The sequence below is a fragment of the Ahaetulla prasina genome, chromosome 3 (genome assembly GCF_028640845.1).
Source record: "Ahaetulla prasina isolate Xishuangbanna chromosome 3, ASM2864084v1, whole genome shotgun sequence".
NCBI lineage: Eukaryota > Metazoa > Chordata > Lepidosauria > Squamata > Colubridae > Ahaetulla > Ahaetulla prasina.
In genome coordinates this window covers 7,511,521-7,530,972 of record NC_080541.1, presented here as the reverse complement: position 1 = coordinate 7,530,972, position 19,452 = coordinate 7,511,521, and the positions used below count along the sequence as shown (strand labels likewise).

The 19,452-nt window shown below is 41.3% G+C and overlaps 1 protein-coding gene across 4 annotated transcripts in view; it reads right to left on the bottom strand.

Moving 5' to 3' along the window:
• Positions 1 to 19,452, bottom strand: part of AGO2 (argonaute RISC catalytic component 2) — a 61,131-nt gene that overhangs the window by 27,246 nt on the left and 14,433 nt on the right. For 2 of the 4 annotated variants that reach the window (XM_058177416.1, XM_058177418.1), the window contains exons 2-9: positions 15,379 to 15,574; positions 11,532 to 11,652; positions 8,685 to 8,869; positions 6,462 to 6,598; positions 6,174 to 6,308; positions 4,534 to 4,621; positions 3,193 to 3,340; positions 1,606 to 1,725 (exon numbers count right to left, since the gene is read on the bottom strand). In XM_058177416.1, the coding sequence (XP_058033399.1) occupies positions 1,606 to 1,725; positions 3,193 to 3,340; positions 4,534 to 4,621; positions 6,174 to 6,308; positions 6,462 to 6,598; positions 8,685 to 8,869; positions 11,532 to 11,652; positions 15,379 to 15,574 (1,130 nt within the window). Of the gene's footprint in view, positions 1 to 1,605; positions 1,726 to 3,192; positions 3,341 to 4,533; positions 4,622 to 6,173; positions 6,309 to 6,461; positions 6,599 to 8,684; positions 8,870 to 11,531; positions 11,687 to 15,378; positions 15,575 to 19,452 lie in introns of those variants that run through there. The other 2 variants (XM_058177417.1, XM_058177419.1) reach the window with 2 other exon arrangements.

The window sequence follows — 19,452 nt, the reverse complement described above, 5'->3', positions numbered from 1 at the left end:
CGGTTCTTTGACCACCCACCGCCATCGCTACCGGATCAGGTGATCCGGTCTGAACCGGGAGCATTTCACCCCTGGTTCTTACATATAGGGAGGGTCAACCTATTTTCCAAAGCAACTGAAGGCAAGGCACGAAGCAACAGATGGAAAGTAATCAAGGAGAAGCAATCTAGAACTAATGAGAAATAATTAACCAATGGAACAGCTTGACTTCAGAAGTTGTAGGAGGTTCAGCACTGGAAATTTTTAAGAAGAGATTAGACAACTATTTGTCTGAAATAGTATAGGGTCCCCCGTTGAGCAGGGGCTTGGACTAGAAGACCTCCAAGAAGGTCCCTTCCAACTACCTTCCAACATAGGTCATTCTGTGTCCTATATTCTATGCCTGCAACAACACTGTCTTGGTTTCCCTCTATTCTTTCTCTCTAATCTTCGGCCTCCAAATATCATGATTTTCTCTCTTGCTCCTGGCTGAAATGTTTTCTCTGAAAAACTGGCCACTGGGAATGGAACTAAGAATGGACATTCTTTCAGACATGGGACATACACCTATGCCAGTCGGTCTCCTTCCTACTGTTCCGATAAGAGACAGAAAGGAGCCACTGCAGGGAGTACAGAGGATGGCCTTGAGGGACAGAGGGAAGCTCCACTACCAAGCAACGAGCAGATAAACAAGATTTGAACCCAGGCCAAGAAAGTAGTTTACCAAAACATCTCAGACAGTTCCCCACTCCTTAATCCTCCTGAGGAGAAAAATGGAAAGAAGGGAAGAACATTCAGACCAGCTCTGTTCTTATAGCTCTTCTGATAAAAGTAGCTTCAGGTCTACATAGTTCATTGTAATAATCCATAAACCTGGAAAGAAAGGGCTAATTACAGATTAACAGAGTTGGAAGGGACCTTGTAGATCATCTAGTCCAACACCCTGCCCAAACAGGAGACCCTACACCATTTCTGACAAGTGGCAGTCCAATCTCTTTTTGAAAGCCACCGGGATGAAGCTCCCACAACTTCCGAAGGCAACTTCTGTTCTACGGGTTGATTGTTCTCATTGTCAGAAAATTCCTCCTTATTTCTAGGTTGAATCTCTCCTTGATCAGTTTCCATTCATTATTCCTTGTTTGGCCTTCACGTGCCTTGGAAAACAGCTTGACCCCTTCCTCTCTGTGGCAGCCCCCCAAATATTGGAAGATTGCTATCCTGTCTTCCCTGGTCCTTCTCTTCACTAGACTAGCCAGGCCCAGTTCCTGCAACCGTTCTTCATATGTTTTAGTCTCCAGTCCCCTCATCATCCTGGTTGCTCTCCTCTGCACTTTTTCTAGAGTCTCAACATCTTTTTTACACTGTGGCGACCAAAACTGGATGCGGTATTCTAGATGTGGTCTTACTAAGGCTTTATAGAATGGTATTAGTACCTCACTTGATCTTGATTATATCCCTCTGTTAATACAGTTTAGGATTGCATTGGCTTTTTTGGCTGCCACTGCACATTGCTGGCTCTTATTTAACTGGTTGTCCACTAAGACTCCAAGATCCCTCTCCCAGTTCCTGCTATTAAGCCTGGTATCTGTTTCCAAGTCCGGTCTACCTTATAGGGATGATGCTCACCAATTTGCTGATCTCTTCCTGACGATCTGGGGCTGATCTCGCCGTGGCTCTAATCATAGTAGAAGTTTGATTGTCTGTCAGCTTCTTAATACATCTCTGTCCTGCAACTATATTGCATACCTAAAATAACACAGCCAAAAAATTACTATCAGTGTATGTGAAAAAAAATTATATATAGCATGTTGCTTCTTGGGATGCCAGGAAGCGGGGGAGGTGGGCAGTGACATCAAAACATTAACTCCTGGTCATAAGAACCTTTTTTTGGAAACTGTCATAACTTCGAATGGTTGCTAAGTGACCAGACATCAGTCAAGGACTACTTGCAATCTCAGGGTTGATCAGATATTACGTAGCTTCAACAGGGCTAGCCGTATGTCGATTGAGTATTTCTCTGAGGCGTCACAAAAACATTTTTTCCCTTACTATCCAAACTATGCACTTTTTAACACACACACATACACAAACACACACATACAAGACCAGTGATTAACAGTGACATCTTTTGATTTTGATTCATTTTTGTTAAACAACTTCAGAAACGAAATGTGACTTTTGATAGATAGATGATAGATAGATAGATAGATAGATAGATAGATAGATAGATAGATAGATAGATAGATAGATAGATAGAGGATAGATAGAGGATAGATAGATAACCTTTATTGTCATTTTTTCAATGGGCACACTGGCACACATTAAAAATGAAATTCTGTTGCCTGGTCTCAAAATTGTGGTAACCTTTTGGGAAAAGTGTATTTTTGAGGTTTGATGGCTAATAACACCACTTTTTTGGTGGGGAGTTTCAAGATAATCCTATTCCATTGGTGGAATGGCCTGGGAATAGCCCAGACCCCAATAGAAAATCTATGGAGCCGACTAAAGAAACTTGTTAGTCAGAAGCGATCCAGCAATAAAACCCAGTTAAAATGGGTTTTATGAATGAAGCAATCGTTCAATCTTGGTTTCACATTATAACAGCTGCAGAACTAAAAGACTTGGTTCACTCCATGGGAAGACACTGTAAGGCCGTAATTCATGCTAAAGGTTACCCAACTAAGTATTAACTGACATGGTGATTATTTTTGTATATCTCATTTTTTCTATGGTGATTATTTTTGTATATCTCGTTTTTTTCTACTTGATTCACTTTTCTTCTTTATACTGTAACTGCTATTCTAATAGCAAATCCTTCCTAAAAGTTATTGCATTACATTCTTGATTCAATTATCTTTCCATTGATATATAATTTTATGGTATTACTCCAAAAAAATGGTGTTATTAGCTAGTTTTTTAGAAAATACACTTTTCCCAAAAGGTTTCCACAATTGTGGCCACTACTGTACATACACACACACACACACACACACACACACACACACACACACACACTGCTATCCACCTTGAATACATATCGGAAAGACCATGTTTTATTCCCCTTTGTTGTTCCCCTTTAAGACAGAAAAAAACATGGCAGCCTGCTAGTGAAATATGCCAAATCATGGCAAAAGCCATGTCTTACAATCAAAATAGGGAAAAACAGACAAGGCGTGGGGGGGGGGGGAAATGCCTCAATAGGAACAAGGTTACCTCTAAGGGAAGGTACGTATGTTTTTGCTCCTGTCCAACTTGTAAACATGGAAGGTGAGGATAGCGTAATACCAATTTGTGCCTGTCCTTAAAATATTGAGCTACAGTGCATTCAACAGTCTGGCCACTCTCCTGCTGAAGAGGAAATCTGCAGAATAACAAGTTGAAGGTGGGGGGGAAGCACAATTTAGTATTTCTACAAGTCACTACATAGTATAATTCAGAGCAGTGGTCCCCAACCATTTTGGCACCAGGGAACGACTAGTTTCATGGAAGACAATTGTTCCATAGACTGGGGGGGGGGAGTGGGGGGGGAAGGAGAGGAGTGTGCAATCTAAATCTCACACATCAGTTTCACTCGTCAGCTGCTCACCTCCAGCTGTGCAGCCCAGTTCCTAAAAGACTACAGCGCAGGGGTTGGGGATCCCTGGTTTACAGGTTGTCCTTCTCTGCCTTGAAAAAGCCAATTCAATGCTAAATGACTGTTAATGATGGCACGGTAGTTCCCAGTTAGAATCCAGCAAACATTTGAAGGCATATTGCTAAATAATTTATAACGTCCTATTCTGGTTATATACATTTTTTTTTAAATTCCTATTCATGATTCAGTGGCCACATTTCATATAACAGCTAATCTTGGAAACCACAATCAGGATTGATGTGTACAATCTACTTAAAATGCATCTCAGTTTCAAACTAGGGGTGACATGATAGCAGTCTTCCAATATTAAATGGGCTACCACAAAGAAGAGGGAGTCAAGCTATTCTCCAAAGCACCTGAGGGCAGGACAAGAAGTAATGGATGGAAAATAGTCAAGGAGAGAAGCAACCTAGAACTAAGAAGAAATTTGCTGACAGTTAGAATAATTGAGCAGTGGAACAACTTTCCTGCAAGAGTTGTGGTTGCTCCAACACTGGAAGATTTTAAGAAGAGATGGGACAACATTTGTTTGAAATGGGATAGGGTTTCCTGCCTGGGCAGGGGGTTGGACTAGAAGACCTCTAAGGTCCCTTCCAACTCTGTTATTCTGTTATTCACCTTCTAAAAACAGAATTTACCAAGCATTTCAATCAAATGAACAACTCCCAATGGGTCAAAATAAAATCTTCAAAAACAGGACCCCATTTCCCTATTGAAAAAAACCTATTCCCTTGGATCAGATTTTTTGAAACTGGGACATGGAATAAACCCGTATGATATATGTGCATTATTATTAATTTTTTGCCTGATCATTTATCTGTTGAGAAGATGTGAGCTCCCAGGCAATGAATATGAAACACAATATGTGTAATGGTTATTTTTAGATAACCGCAAAAGACAAAACAAAATGGCAATATTACGTTTGGTGACTTGCTGGCCTTCTCGTAACGTTGCATACTCGGTATTTCCTTTTCATTTGTCCACAGTGAGTGATTTCCACCTTAAGACCTGATAACACAGCAATTGAACCGTTATTCTCCCTCCGGTAGAGAGCCCAAACTGTGAGAAGTCACAACAGGACAGGTAAAAGTCTGTAGCGATTCTCAGGCATCCAGGTCATGGTTGTCCCAAGAGTGCTTTTTCAGGAGGCAACTGGACTTTTTCAAGAAGGTCCAGTTTTCTCCTGAAGAAACACCTTTGGGATAACAGTATAGGAAGTCCTCAACTTACAACCAATCATTTAACAATTGTTCAAGATTGGCCACGGTGTGGCTCAGGCTGTAAGACAGCCTGTTATTAAACACAGCTGCTTGCAATTACTGCAGGCTCGAGTCCCACCAGGCCCAAGGTTGACTCAGCCTTCCATCCTTTATAAGGTAGGTAAAATGAGGACCCAGATTGTTGGGGGCAATAAGTTGACTTTGTATATATATATACATACTATATATATACCTATTTGTATATATACATTTGTATATATACAAATAGGATGAGACTATTGCCTTACACAATGTAAGCCGCCCTGAGTCTTCGGAGAAGGGCGGGATATAAATGTAAATAAAAATAAAATAAAAAATAAAGATTACAATGGCCTTGAAAAAAAAGGGACTTACTGATTTTTCGGAGTATAAGACGCACATTTTTCCCCATAAAAGTGGGTGAAAATTTAGGTGCATCTTATAGACTGAATATGGGCCTGTTTTTGGGCTCCCAAGCCCTCTGCGCGTTGTGTTTTCACCCTCCCCGGCCCCCAGAAGCACTCTGCAGACCAAAAACGGCGCTGTTTTTGGTGAAAACAGGCAGTACGGAACATTGCAGAGTGCTTCTTGGGGACCTGGGAGAGCAAAAACGTGACGCACGGAGGCCAAAAACTATTTTTTTTCTTGTTTTCTTCATGTAAATTTAGGTGTGTCTTATAGTCCCCAAAATATGGTATAATCAGGTGTCCACATTTACAACCTTTGCAGCATCCATGCAGTCACATGATCAAACTTTTACAACAGTTGTAACGTACTCAGGTTGTGGGGATTGCCATTTGTATCCTAGCCAGCTTCCAACAAGCAAAGTCGGGGAGGGGGGGAGGGAAGCTGGTTTCACTTAATGACAATGTGATCCTCTTAACAACTCCGCTGTAATTTTCTCAACAACCCTGACAAAACAGGTGGTAAAATTGGGTGCAATTCACTTAATTAGCATCTCGCTGAAGAGCAGAAATTCTGGCCTCAATTGCGGTTGTAAGTCAAGGACCGTCTCTGGGCAGCCATTTTATACAACGTCACAACTCAACTGTCAGTGCTTTCAATGTTTAACCCTTAATGTACCATTGAACTTTGAAGTCAATCTGTTGTGCACAGTTTTTAAGAAAACCTGGAAGCCCCTCATGGAAATAAAGCATTTTAAAAACTCCTTTCTGGAGAGTTAAGAGGTGTAATAGCTAAAATGCTTATTAGAAGATATTTTTTTTAAAAATGGAATCAGGCCACGTTTGACAAATTGTGCAGTCAACAACCAAGAGAAAAAGGGTTGTCTCATTTCAAAAACTTTTTTTTCCCTTTCTTACCTTTAATTTCTTTGGTAAACTTAACCCTTTGGGAATCTGTCAGAGGTTTCTGTTGTTCTTCAATACTTTTGAAATCAAGAACTTCACATACAAATTCAATCACTGGCTGGGCCTTATAAAATGCTGTCGCAGAGACTAAAAATAAAAGGGAAAACACGGAAAATCAATAACACCAAAGTGGCTTTTTCTCGACTCTCGGATATCCTTCAGGTCTAATTCTGCTGTGCCCTTCCCGGCGACTAAAACAAGATCACCCAAATGCAGATAAAAGAAAGAACTGAAACCTACCATCGATGTTCAGCATCATTTTCCACAGGGAAGGCCTGACTGACTGATGGAATCCAAACCAGACTTCTCTGCCACCTCCCAGAGGATTCGAACATCCTTCGGATGCAGTAAAAAAAGATCGGCCCACTGGAGTATATCTGCCGTTGAAATATAAATATATATATATACATACGTTATCACAAAAACATTAGGTAAACACATTTTTTTCCCTCTTGATTCTTAACTGTACTATAACACAGTTCAGAGCCCTATTGGCCAGTGCATATAGTTCTCGGCTTACAACCGTTTGTCTTAATGACCGTTCAAAGGTACAATAGCACAGAAAAAGTGACTTAGGGTCCGTTCTCACACTTATGGCCGATGCAGCATCTTCATGATTGTGTGATCAAAACTTTGGGTTCTTCGCAACTGGCACGTTTTTATGACGGTGGCGGCGTCCCAGGGTCACATGACCGCCATTTGCAAACTTCCCAGCTGGCTTCCGACAAGCAAAGTCAATGGTGGGGGGGGGGGGGGAGAACCAAATTTGGTTAGCTGTGTGATTCATTAACCACATAGTGATTGGCTTAGCAACAGTTGCAAAAAAAAGGCCGTGACTTGGGGCACGGTTCGTTTAACAATGGCCTTGCTCACGAAGAGAAATTTGGGGTTCGGTTGTGGTCGGAAGCCAGTGATTACCTGTATCTAGAAAAGACAATGAGTTCTCATGAAGATCTCATAATCACCTTTTTTTTATTTTATTTGCATTTATATCCTGCCCTTCTCCGAAGACTCAGGGCAGCTTACACTATGTTAGCAATAGTCTTCATTCTATTTGTATATTTATATACAAAGTCAACTTATTGCCCCCAACAATCTGGGTCCTCATTTTACCTACCTTATAAAGGATGGAAGGCTGAGTCAACTTTGGGCCTGGTGGGACTAGAACCTGCAGTAATTGCAGGCAGCTGCTGTTAATAACAGACTGCATTAGCAGCCTGAGCCACAGAGGCCCATAGTTAATAGTTATTAACCTTAATAGTTAATCAGTTTGAAGCAATTATTGTTTGGGGTATTCAAGTTTACTTCAAGCAGTAAACAGCACCCCAGTCAAGGAACCACCAACTCAGACAAGCAATTAAATAGTAAATAGCCTATCAAGGATCTATTAAAAAAAAAACACCCACATTACCACCAACACTGACAGATTGGAATATAACCCAAAGATTCTACTACTGATTAGAGGCTGATTAGCATAGCCATATTTTATTTATGGTAACCACAGCAAATCTGCACCTGGAAAGTTCAAAGATAGTTTTCCAAGTCATCCAGGCAACGAAATCCAGCACTTGATCTAATTCAGAAGGGGTTCCTTCTGTCTTTGTTTCTCTTTTTTATTTTATCTTTTTCTGATGCTGGTGGATGAACCAGGAATCACTGGGACCAAACACTAGAATGCTTCAGTTATATATCAATGGTATTATCAGGCTAATATTTTCCAAGATTCCTTGGTAGGCTGCTTTCTATGAGTTCACATTTTGAATACTACCAGACTCAATTAGTATCTCCCAAATTAGAACCTTTTTCCTTACTTTATATAAAGAGAGACCAAACCTCACATCCTTCTAGCACTGATGATATTACCTTGTCTGGTAACGAAACATCTTCAAGGAAACCAAGCAGAGAGTATCAAGGAGCCCTCATTTCAACCCTCAACTACAAATACAGATAGTCCTTGACTTAGGACCACAATGGAGCCCCATATTTTTGTTGATAAGTGAAACACTGGTTAAGTGAATGTTGCCCCCTTTTTTTTGCCACAGTTGCTAAGTGAATCATGGCAGTTGTTAAATTAACAACGAGGTTGTTAAAGTGAATATGACATCCCTCCGTTGACTTTGCTTTGTCAGAAGGTCACAAAAGGGGATCACAGGACCTCAAGGAACTGCAACCGTCATAAACATGAGTCAGTTGCCAACCCTCGGAATTTTGATCACATCACCATGGGGATGTTGCAACAGTCCTAAGTGTGAAAGACATTCATTCAGTGCTGTAATAAGACTAAACGGTCACTAAATGAACTGTTGTAACCCGAGGATTTACCTGTATTCTCTCCTTTTAATAATTCAAAGACTGCTGAAGAAGAAAAACAGGGAAGGAAGGCAGGGAGCCCAACGGCCAACAAGGAGCACCTTCTCAGCTCATAACTGCCTCTGGGCCTCCATGGGGGAAGCCAATTCTCACCTCATGGAGGGCAGGTGCCTCATCACCACATCAAGAGCTTGAATGGTTTCAAAAGGAACACTTGGAAGACGACCGGAGAGAGCGTCGTGCAATGCCTGAAGACTTACAACCGACATCCACTTGATGGCTACCTTGAATATCCTGTCCTTCCCTTCTCCTGGCAACGTGACCTCCAATTCCACCTGCAACATTTGGAAAGCAGTACAAGATGATTCTTTCCGCCTAAGCATCCAAGTTGGAGGAAGGGAGGAAATAAAAGTGGATTCTCTTGCAAAGAACTGCAACCTTTTTAAGAAGGTATAAAAAAAAGCTAGTTTGCTAGGGCAGCACCCCTTTTAATGAAAAATAAAAAAAGGAGCAATGGAAAGGGATTTAAGGCCAGATGATTATCCGAGAGACTAAAAAGCGCCAGACAAAAGTATTCAGATTGATCAAATGCAAGCCCACCCAGAGAAAGGAATTAGAATTAGGTAGACAGACAGACAGACAGACAGACAAGTAGAAGAAAGAATTCTTTATTGGCCAAGTGTGATTGGACACACAAGGAATTTGTCTTGGTGCATACGCTCTCAGTGTACATAAAAGAAAAGATACGGTCATCAAAAATTCTAAGGTATAACACTTAATGAGAGTCATAGGGTACAAATAAGCAATCCGGAAACAATCAATATCAATATAAATCGTAAGGATGCCACAAGTGAAAAAAGTTGTCTCTTTCATCCCCTTAACTTATGACAAGGATCACACAATGTTGGATAATGATTTTGGATCACTTACCTGTCCTTTAATGGCTTCCAAACCTATAGATTATTTCTCAGAAAGGCCTTTACACCAACCTGGTGCACTCTGATAGCCAACCAGATAGGAGGGAAATCAATCAAGGAAGGCTGCTTTACAGTGATCGCTGCATCCATTTCAACATTGATCATCAATTGTGTTGTAAATGTTGTACCTTGATGAACATATCTTTTCTTTTATGTACACTGAGAGCATATGCACCAAGACAAATTCCTTGTGTGTCCAATCACACTTGGCCAATAAAATTCTATTCTATTCTATTCTATTCTATTCTATTCTATTCTATTCTATTCTATTCTATTCTATTCTATTCTATTCTAACATCTATGGTGGGACATCAAATTAACTGATTCCCCTACTTGCTTATCTTAACATGGCCTATGTTCACAGAATCCTAGACTTGAAAGGGGGCATTTATAGCGATGAGGAAAAAATGTATGAATCCTTTTTAACTAGTAGTGCTTTGACTTATAATGTGATAAGAGTCTCATCTAATAATAGATAAAGAGGTTTCTGTAGGATCCTTGATGCTCTCTGAGCTCGGTTGCTAGCACTGATGATGTTACCTAGTTGGGTCATGAAACATCTGCAAGAAAATGACCCAGCTCAAAGAGCAACAAGGACCCCACAGTTCACAACCCTGGACTACAAATGTTCTCTTCTAAAAAGAATGCAACAACAATAAACAACACTGCAAACAGCATATTATGTCCTGCCTTTAAGGAGCATACTGAGCTTTGACCTGACTTCTTTTTTTGTTGGAAAAAATTATACGAAACTCTAGATTTAGAAAACAGGTGGCAGCTTCTTTAGCAATGGGGATTCCAGTCGAAGACTTCCTGAACCTGTTGATTAAGGGATCGGGAATATGGTCCATTTCTCTTTACGGAATTACTGTTGGTATTGTGTTCGGGCTAAACACTTCACATCAGGTCATGCCCCAAAATTTCAATTGGATTATAGTGAAGGCTTTGATTCACCATTCCAAAATACAGAATCCCTCCGGTTTAACCATCTGTTATAGATTTACTTGACTGTTTAACGTTGTTGTTGTGCTACCTGACTGCATTCCTTTAAGCATCAGTTAATGGACCGATAGCCTTGTTTTCTCTTGTAGAATTTGCTGATATAATCCAGAATTATTTGTTCCATCAGTGACCGAACTGATGTCAGACCCAAACACCAAAAAAAACAAGCAGGGTTTCTTTTAAGCAGAGAACACTTTTTCTAGGGGCAGGATTCATTTCCACAAACCTGTGTCACGAACACTAAACTCCAAAGGCAGCAACTGATATATGTGCTATTATTTTTAATAACGGAGGATCCTCCGGTTCAAACCAGATTGCCATTTCATTCATTAGATCCCCTGAGTCATCCTGCTTGAGAAGGGTGATTGTCCGAAGGTGTCGCGTACTTTTTTTTCGAACAGAGGTCAATTTTTGCTCAATGCATTCAATAAAGATACGATTCAGCATACTGTTTGGCAAGGGGGTGTTTTAAGCAGGCCCTCTTTATCTATTAATAGGGCTTAGAGATAAAGCTCTGATTACATGGTAGGTCAGACGACTGTGCAAAATTACCGGTTATTCTAAAGGACTACCCAACTCTCCCTCACCAGAGCACACTATTTGCACTCTCATCGTCTCCTGGCAAGTTCATTGCACAGTATTCCTCGGGCGGAATGGGACAATTCGCCACAGCCAACTCGGTGCAGCCACTCATCACTGCTAACTTTCCATGGGACAACTTGCCAACAGCCAACGCACCGCAGGACAAATTAACAATTCAATTCAATTATTTAAAATAAATTTAAATTGTTTTTATTTTTTTGTCATTTACTTTTCATTTTGTTCCATTCCACCATTTCTTTGATAGTGTAACTCTTGTCCTGCAGAGAGTTCAGCACACACTAATTCTTCAACACGTATACACACTAATATATTCAGCTTAACAAGTAAATAATACGGAACAAATATACATTTCGCCCAACCATAAAATTATATTTGCCCAGATAGAAATTAAGAGCCAAACTTAGCATTATATACTTACTTTATCTCTCCCTATTGGAAGCGGCATTGCGGTGTAGAGATTTTTTCTCCCGTCAAATACTGGCTTGCGATCTCCAAAGATCTGGGCTTTAAAGTGCTGCACCATGTGCTCAACTATTTCTCTGGAAACAGAGAACCATATGAACAAAGGATCTTCTGCTATTCAGATAAAGTATTGAAATATAATAATAGGTGATCAATAATTATAAACCAAAGCAGCGTTTAAAGTTTTGGTTGAAATCTACTCATTTTAGAGCATTTTTCATATATTCTCTCAGAGTTCTGTACAGAAGATTTATTTATTATCTATCTCGGTGTTTCTCAACCTCAGCAACTTTAAGAAGTGTGGACTACAACTCCCAGACTTTCCCAGCAAGCAGGGTGCCTAGAGAATTCTAGTTGAAGTTCATGTATCTAAAAGTTGCTGAGGTTGAGAAACATCCATCCATCCACCCACCCACCCATCCACCCACCCTCCCTCCCTCCCACCCACCCATCCATCCATCCATCCATCCATCCATCCATCCATCCACCCACCCTCCTCCCTCCCACCCACCCATCCATCCATCCATCCATCCATCCATCCATCCATCCATCCACCCACCCACTCTCCTCCCACCCACCCACCCACCCACCCATCCATCCATCCACCTACCCTCCCATCCATCCATCCATCCACCCACCCACCCACCCTCCCATACATACACCCACCCTCCCATACATACACCCTCCCATCCATCCATCCATCCATCCACCCTCCCATTCATTCATCCATCCATCCATCTACCCCCCCATCCATCCATCCATCCACCCTCCCTTCCATCCATCCATCCATCCACCCACCCACCCATTCATTCATTCATTCATCCATCCTGTTGTTATACTGGAACACAGAATATGGCAGAAAGGATTGAAAGCTGGAAGTCACTTAAAAACACAGGTGAAGACCCCTGGTTCAACTAAGGAACAGGGATGCAATATAAACCTGTGTCCTCAGCTGATTGGCCACAATGAAGAGAAACCCTTTTCCTTTGTTTTACAACATGCCAGAAGAATTTCGAGTGATAGTAGAAGTCACCTCTGTGTAGAGTAAAAGTATGGTGAGTAACTGTGTGTTCCCTTTGTTAGTTAGTGATTTGATTATTGCATAAAATACAAAAGCCAAAGAGGCCAAGAGAAGATTATTAAGAAAATTGTCTGATTATAACGTTTCCATGACAAAATGGCTCATATTCTTCCAGGCTGTATTTTCTGTTATGGGGGCATTCTGAGGCCAGTACTGGGATCCCCTATCCAGCTGTGAAGGGGAGCTTTGTTGTGCTCTCTCCAGAGGTCCCAGGGCACATGGCTTCAAACCAAAAAGCCAACTGCTACCTTGTTACACCCAGGTGCATCTTGAGGAGATTTCTGCTAAAATGTGGAATCAGAAACACCGGGGCCAATTTGAGTGGTAAATGCTTCTTTTAAAAGAGGATTGTGCTCTGTCACCTCTAAAAGACAACCTTGTGTGATTGTCACTAAAGCAAACCTCGCAGGCCGGTCCTGTCTCCCACCTTCTTTTGGAAAGCAAAGCCCCTACAAGGAACAGCAATTAAATTTCGGGCTTTCTTGGATAAAGGTAATTATTTGAATCTATTCTCCGTTCAGATTTGTCTTGGCAATCTTTGCCGGCATGTGATATGACCAACCGTCCCTGCTGATTGTTGAACTCGCAACAGCTCTTGACAACGCTGATTATACTAATCGCAAGGCATGAGATATACAAACGGTGAGGGAAAAAGAAGCTTAAGGACTCCCTAAGGATTCTGTCTCATTGCCCAGTTCCTTTCGCGTCCAATGAAGAGATTACCCACAGCAGGGGTCTCCAACCTTGGCAATTTTAAGCCTGGAGGACTTCAATTCTGCCTGGCTTAAAGTTGCCAAGGTTGGAGACCCCTGACCCAGCGTGTCTCATCTCCTTTTTTAATTAATGGCCCAAAGACTACAGAATCTATCCCATATTAGTTCTAGAAACCTTGATTCAAGAAGGCCGTACAGATACAGGTTAATATATTCTCCAAAAATTATTCTCCTGCAAAAATTTCCAGTTTCATCCATTTAAAGGCTTCAACTATTCCCCATATAGGGTGCGGGATCACTGCTAGCAAGATCCCAGCTGAGAAAGCACTGCCTAAAGGGATCAATATTCTAAACTACTGTCTTTCTCCGGGAACGTCTGAACATCTGAATTTTGATCCCATGATCCTGGGGATCCTGCAGCAGTCGTAAGTAGTCAAAACGGTCATAAGTCATTTTTTTCCAGCGCTATTGTAACTTCAAACGGTCACTAACTGAACTGTTGTAAGTTAAAGACTGCCTGTAACAAAAGCTTCAAAGTCTAAAGCACTTCCCCCTCCCCTGCCTTTACTTTCCAGAAAACTAGGTAGGGTCCCTCCTGAGTTGCTTACTCAGAGGACGTTTCTGCCCAGGACTTGGATTTCCCTTATCATACCTGTTGTGCCTCGTCCTCCCTCCTCTCCTCAGCCGGGCCCTTCCCGTCTCCTCCTCCTGGCCTGCTATCAGACTCCGAGTCTGATAATGAAGACAAATGGCCTGTCATGCCTCCAGCCCCCGGCCCTGACCCCATGCCTGGACAGGATGTCAGGAATGAACAAACAAACCTCACTCATACAGCGTGTGTTCCTTTGGCTCAGCCATCAGAGGAAGTTAGCCACGGATTGGAATTACTCAGGCCTACTCCTTCTGACCCCTCCCTTTCTCAAACAGCGGAAGACAATTCAAAGTGGGAGGATCCTCGCTTCCGGAGATCTGAGAGGCGACGCCAGCAGAAGGAAGGGAGAGGCAGGCCTGGATAAATGCTGAGTCATGGAGCCACACCCCACAGCCTATATAAAGGACCTGCTTTTGGCATTCCAACCTTGAGTCAAGCAAAGTCTCATCTAGTTTGCTGAAGTCACAACTTGGACTCCTGCCTGCCCTGAGAAACCTCGGAGGACTTTGGCAAAGCTGCAGAGGCTTCGTTGCCATGCCTGATACGGACTTCCTAGACCCGGTCGTCAGAGGGGGAGGGGGACACGACATCACCATAATCTAAGCTGCAGCTCTTCCTCCTGACTCTCAAGGTTATTCTCACAGCCCATTATAATCAGATACATACCAACATGGGGCTCATTTAAATATCAGAATTCACAGCAGTTCGTTATCAATTCCATCACTGTCGTTTTCGTCTCGGAGGTCACTTAGAATGAAACCCAACAACCTATCCCTATCTTCGTCTATCAATTTTCCATTCAGAGGAACCCGGCGGAAGGCAGGTAAAACTTACCTGTTCTTATATATAGTTTGTCCAAAGTCCTTTTATACAACCAGACAAATATGTCTGCTTCCTCCTGCCAGCAGGTGAAGACAGGAAAGTAAGTAGTTGGCATCACTAGCTCCCCGTTTAAGAGGCTTGCTAGCAAACTACAGTACCAATCAGACAGCAAGACCAGGAGTGACCGAAGGAGATGAAATTTGTGAGATGTGAATAGTCATATCCACAAAACTGATTATGTCTGAAAGTTGTATATAAAATACAATATCTCTAACCAGAGGGGAGGGGAGGGGAAAAAAAGAAAATATTTAAGATGGTATAAGAAGATTTGGAGAAACTGATCTTATTTATAGAAGTTACTTTTACATGCAAATTATTGTTTTGGGTTTCAAATTAAAACACCGCCGCCACCAATTCTCCAAAGAGAAATAGCTCAGCACCAAACGACATGCTTTAAAATGCACTTATTTTAAACAAAAAAAAAAGAGATGTATGAAACTATGGGGAATGGAGGGGGAAAAAGGACATGACGTACCTGTTAACTCTTCTAGGACATTTCTCAGGCTTTATATCCAATTCGTAATGATAGATGTCCATTTTGGGGATGTCCATTTCAAAGAAATTGGCTTGCAGTTTGATTGTTCTTCCCGAAGTACCAAAATCAGGTCGAGGGGGAGGTTTAAATGCATATGCCTGCATTGGAGGTGGCAGTGATGGAGGTGTTGTAAGAACTGAAAGAAAGGAAAACCACAACAAGTGATGAAAGTCGTAGCTTTCTCTCCAACTCTTCCTCCATCTTTGAAGAAAGTATTGCTGTGTCCTTAAAATTGGCATCCATCTTCTGTCATGATTAACAATCGAACAATACCAACACACTAAAGTAGGGATCAAAAGAGGATATAGTTACAGGTACTCCTTGATTTACGACCACAATTGAGGCCCAAAATTTCTGTTGCTAAGTAAGACAGTTATTAAGTGAGTTTTGCTCCATTTTATGACCTTCCTTGCCACAGTTCTTAAGTGAATCGCCGCAGTTGTTAAGTTAGGAACACGGTTGTTAAGTGAATCTGGCTTCCCCATGGATTTTGCTTGTCAGAAGGTTACAAAAGGTGATCACATGACCCAGTCATAAATAAGAGCCAGTTGCCAAGGGTCCAAATTTGGATCATGTGACCATGGGGATGCTGCTGTAATGTTGAATATATTAGTTTTTGTTTACTAGAGGAATAAGCTAAGCAAGCATGTCAAATCAGACCTTGGGTTAGGCCCTGGGGAACTTTTGGATTCAGAAATTCCAGAAAACTCAAGTAACACTGCTTTTACATGATGAGTCTTATTCCCCATCCTCAGACAGCCAAACTATGTCTTTATTAATGACTCATTCAGAGAGAATTACTAATAGTTGTATCAACAAGCTATATTTGGAAGTTAGAAATAAATAAGTATATTTGAAAAGTTTCATCTTAGAACAATCACCCCTAAAGTTCTAATGTGCTCACTTTCTATTCTGTCCTTATCACAATGTTTTGGTTCAACTCAGTCAAGGGATTTTAACAGAATCAAAGAAACGTAACTGGAAGTTTCGGATGGTTGACATACTGGAAAATCATGTGTCATATACGAAGAGGGGGGGGTCATACAATCCTGCCTGTCGCTGAGCACGCATCCGACATCCTTAGCATCTGCATGACCTTTGCCTGGCTGCAAAGTTTAGCAGTCAAGCCAGAATTGTGAAAACGACTGGGAAGAAGGGCCTCAGACTTCATGCAAATGCATTTCCTTTCTGCTAGAACCCATTTTTTCAAGGTTTAGAGCAAGCATTAAAAAAAATGATATTACTTTAAAAGATAGGTTACAGATAGTTCTCGACTTATAAACATTCGTTTAACAACCATTCAGACTTACAACTGGAAAAGTGACTTGTGACCAGTCCTCGCACGTACGATGATAACAGCATCCCCATAATTATGGCATCAAAATTTGGCCACATAGCAACTGGCATATATTTACGACGGTTGCTGCATCTCAGGGTCATGTGATCGCCATTTACAACCTTCCCAGCTGGCTACCAATAAGTACAGCAAATTCACAGAATAACTTCGTGATTTAATTAAGAACTGCAGCGATTCACTTAACAGTGGCCAAAAAGGGCCATAAAACTGGGAATGACACTCATAACAACCGCCTTGCTTAGCAATGGAAATTCTGGTCCAAATTGTGGTCAGAAGTCAAGGATTACCTGTAGATTTAATGTAAGTTAGGCCTTGAACTAGCAATCTTTAAAGAAATCCCAAAGCTGGATGCTAGAATAGAAAGTCTAGGGATATTATGAAAAAATCAATGGTGTACTACTTCCAAATACATGCCAAGAAAACTACATGAATGTATGTGTACGTGTAGAACAGAATTCCCCAATCTTGGCAACTTTAAGGCCTGGGGGCTTCAACTTCTGTGCTGGCTGGGGAATTTTGGGAATTGAAGCCCCACGCCTTAAAGTTGCCAAGGTTGGAGACTCCCGATGTAGACCCCAAGAGTCAAGCCCGAAGATTTTTAAAGAGGAAAATACCATGTTCCCCCAAAAATAAGACTGGGTCTTATATTTTTTTCCTCCAAAATACACATTAGGGCTTATTTTCTGGTTAGGTCTTACTTTTGGGGAAATACAGTACTAAATGCATCCATCTGGCTGATGATCTTAACTGGGGCTTATTTTGGGGGTACGGCTTGTATTACGAGCATCCTAAAAATGTTCAGGCTTATTTTCTGTATCCTGAAAATACTAGGGCTTATTTTCCAGTTGAGTTTTATTTTAGGGGAAACTGGGTAATATATTCTTAAAATACTACCCAGGTGGGAACTAGGGAATATTTAAGATCTCCTGTTAGGTCTAGGTTTGTGTATGTGTGCTGAAAGGGAGGAAGAGCAACTCTTATCTTCTGCAGACCCAACCCAATTTTTTTTTCCCTGCCATCTCTTCTCAAGCATATTTTCTCAAGTGATGAGAAAAAGGCTAGATAGAATCACAATTTGTTCGATTTTCTGCACAACATTTTTGCAGGGCATCCTAGGCATATCCCCCGTTCCTGAACAACTTCCCAATTGCCCGTATTTTGCCAGACAATTTTAATGCACATCGTGTATCTTTAAGAGGAGTTTGTCATTCCCAACACACCAGAAGCATTCCTTATCTCAAAGGGAACATTAGATGTCCTTTCTCCATATTTGCCTATCAGCTGACAGCAGAATGGGTTTAAAACAAGACATGGGCTGTTCTGCAGCATTCTCAGGCTGGTGGAATTTTTGAAAAAGCTACCTGCTATTTCCAATAATATTTATACTCTCTAAGAAATCTTATGAATATTACATGGACAGTATTTAGGGGAATGGTAATATCAGAAGCTGCCCTTCAACTAATCCCTTTTTTATAAGGTCTTCCTTTAAAGCCCCACAGCAAACCAGCAGAAGCCACACACGCTGAGCAGAGCAACGTAGAAAATTAAGAGTTAAATTTGAAAAAAAAATAATAATAATAATTTGTTAAAGATAAAGTTACCTCACAAGGTTTTTATGCATCTAAACATTATAATTAGTCTACTGGTAAGATTTGAGGGGAGCTCTTCAGCCAAAGATAATTAACTAGAGTGGGAAGTACAAATTACTTCCAGCTTATTCTTAAAAACAGTGGGTTTTAGTTTCCCTTAAATAAAGGCTAGTCGTTAGCAAATAGACAGCAAACATTCGCTCGTGGTCTCCCCCACTCCCAAAAAAACCAACAACAACCCCAACCACTTAAGTGAGTGAGTGCCAGTGAGGTTGGCTGGTATTGATCAGACAAAACCCAAATCCATGGCCAATTATCTCCACTTCAGAGAAATGCTTTGGAAACAAAGCAATTCAGAGCTAAACTGGTCTGAGGTGAAACAGGCTGGCTCCCAAGACTTTGAAGTCTCCCCAAAATGTCTTTTTTTTTTTTCAAGAAGTCAATATACTTTTTTCAGCTCCCAGGAGAAGGAGGACGTTTTCAGACTGACAATGGCACAAGGCCTTTACCCATCATCTCTGAGTTAACTGTTAGTTGCTAATTAACACAATTAATTAATTGTCCTATTAGAAACTTCCTAACAGGGAGGACAATTAACCAGTGGAACAGCTTGTCTCCAGAAGTTGTGGGTGCTTCATCAACTGGAGGTTTTTAAAAAGAGACTGGACAGCCACGTGTCTGGAATGGTAAGGGGTCTCCTGCTTGAACAAGGGGTTGGACTAGAAGACCTCCAAGGTCTCTTCCAGCTCTATTCTGATTAATCTCCAATCACAGGAATTTTAGTGTGGCATTGAAGGAACTTATCAAAAGCTACTGTCTTTTAGTACATTCCCTGTCCTTAGCACATTAGGACTACCAACGGCTATTAGTAATTGGGTATTCATTAAATGCCTGCTCAACAGATGGCTAACACTCTGCTGTTTAGCCACCAACCCAATAATCATCAGATAGTGGGAACTCCGATTCCCCTGATCCTGAACCAGGCTTTTCTATTTTTGCTTCAGCGATTTCTCCAGGTTATACATATATAGAAAAGGCATTGGAGAAGAAAGGGGACCACTAGGTGAT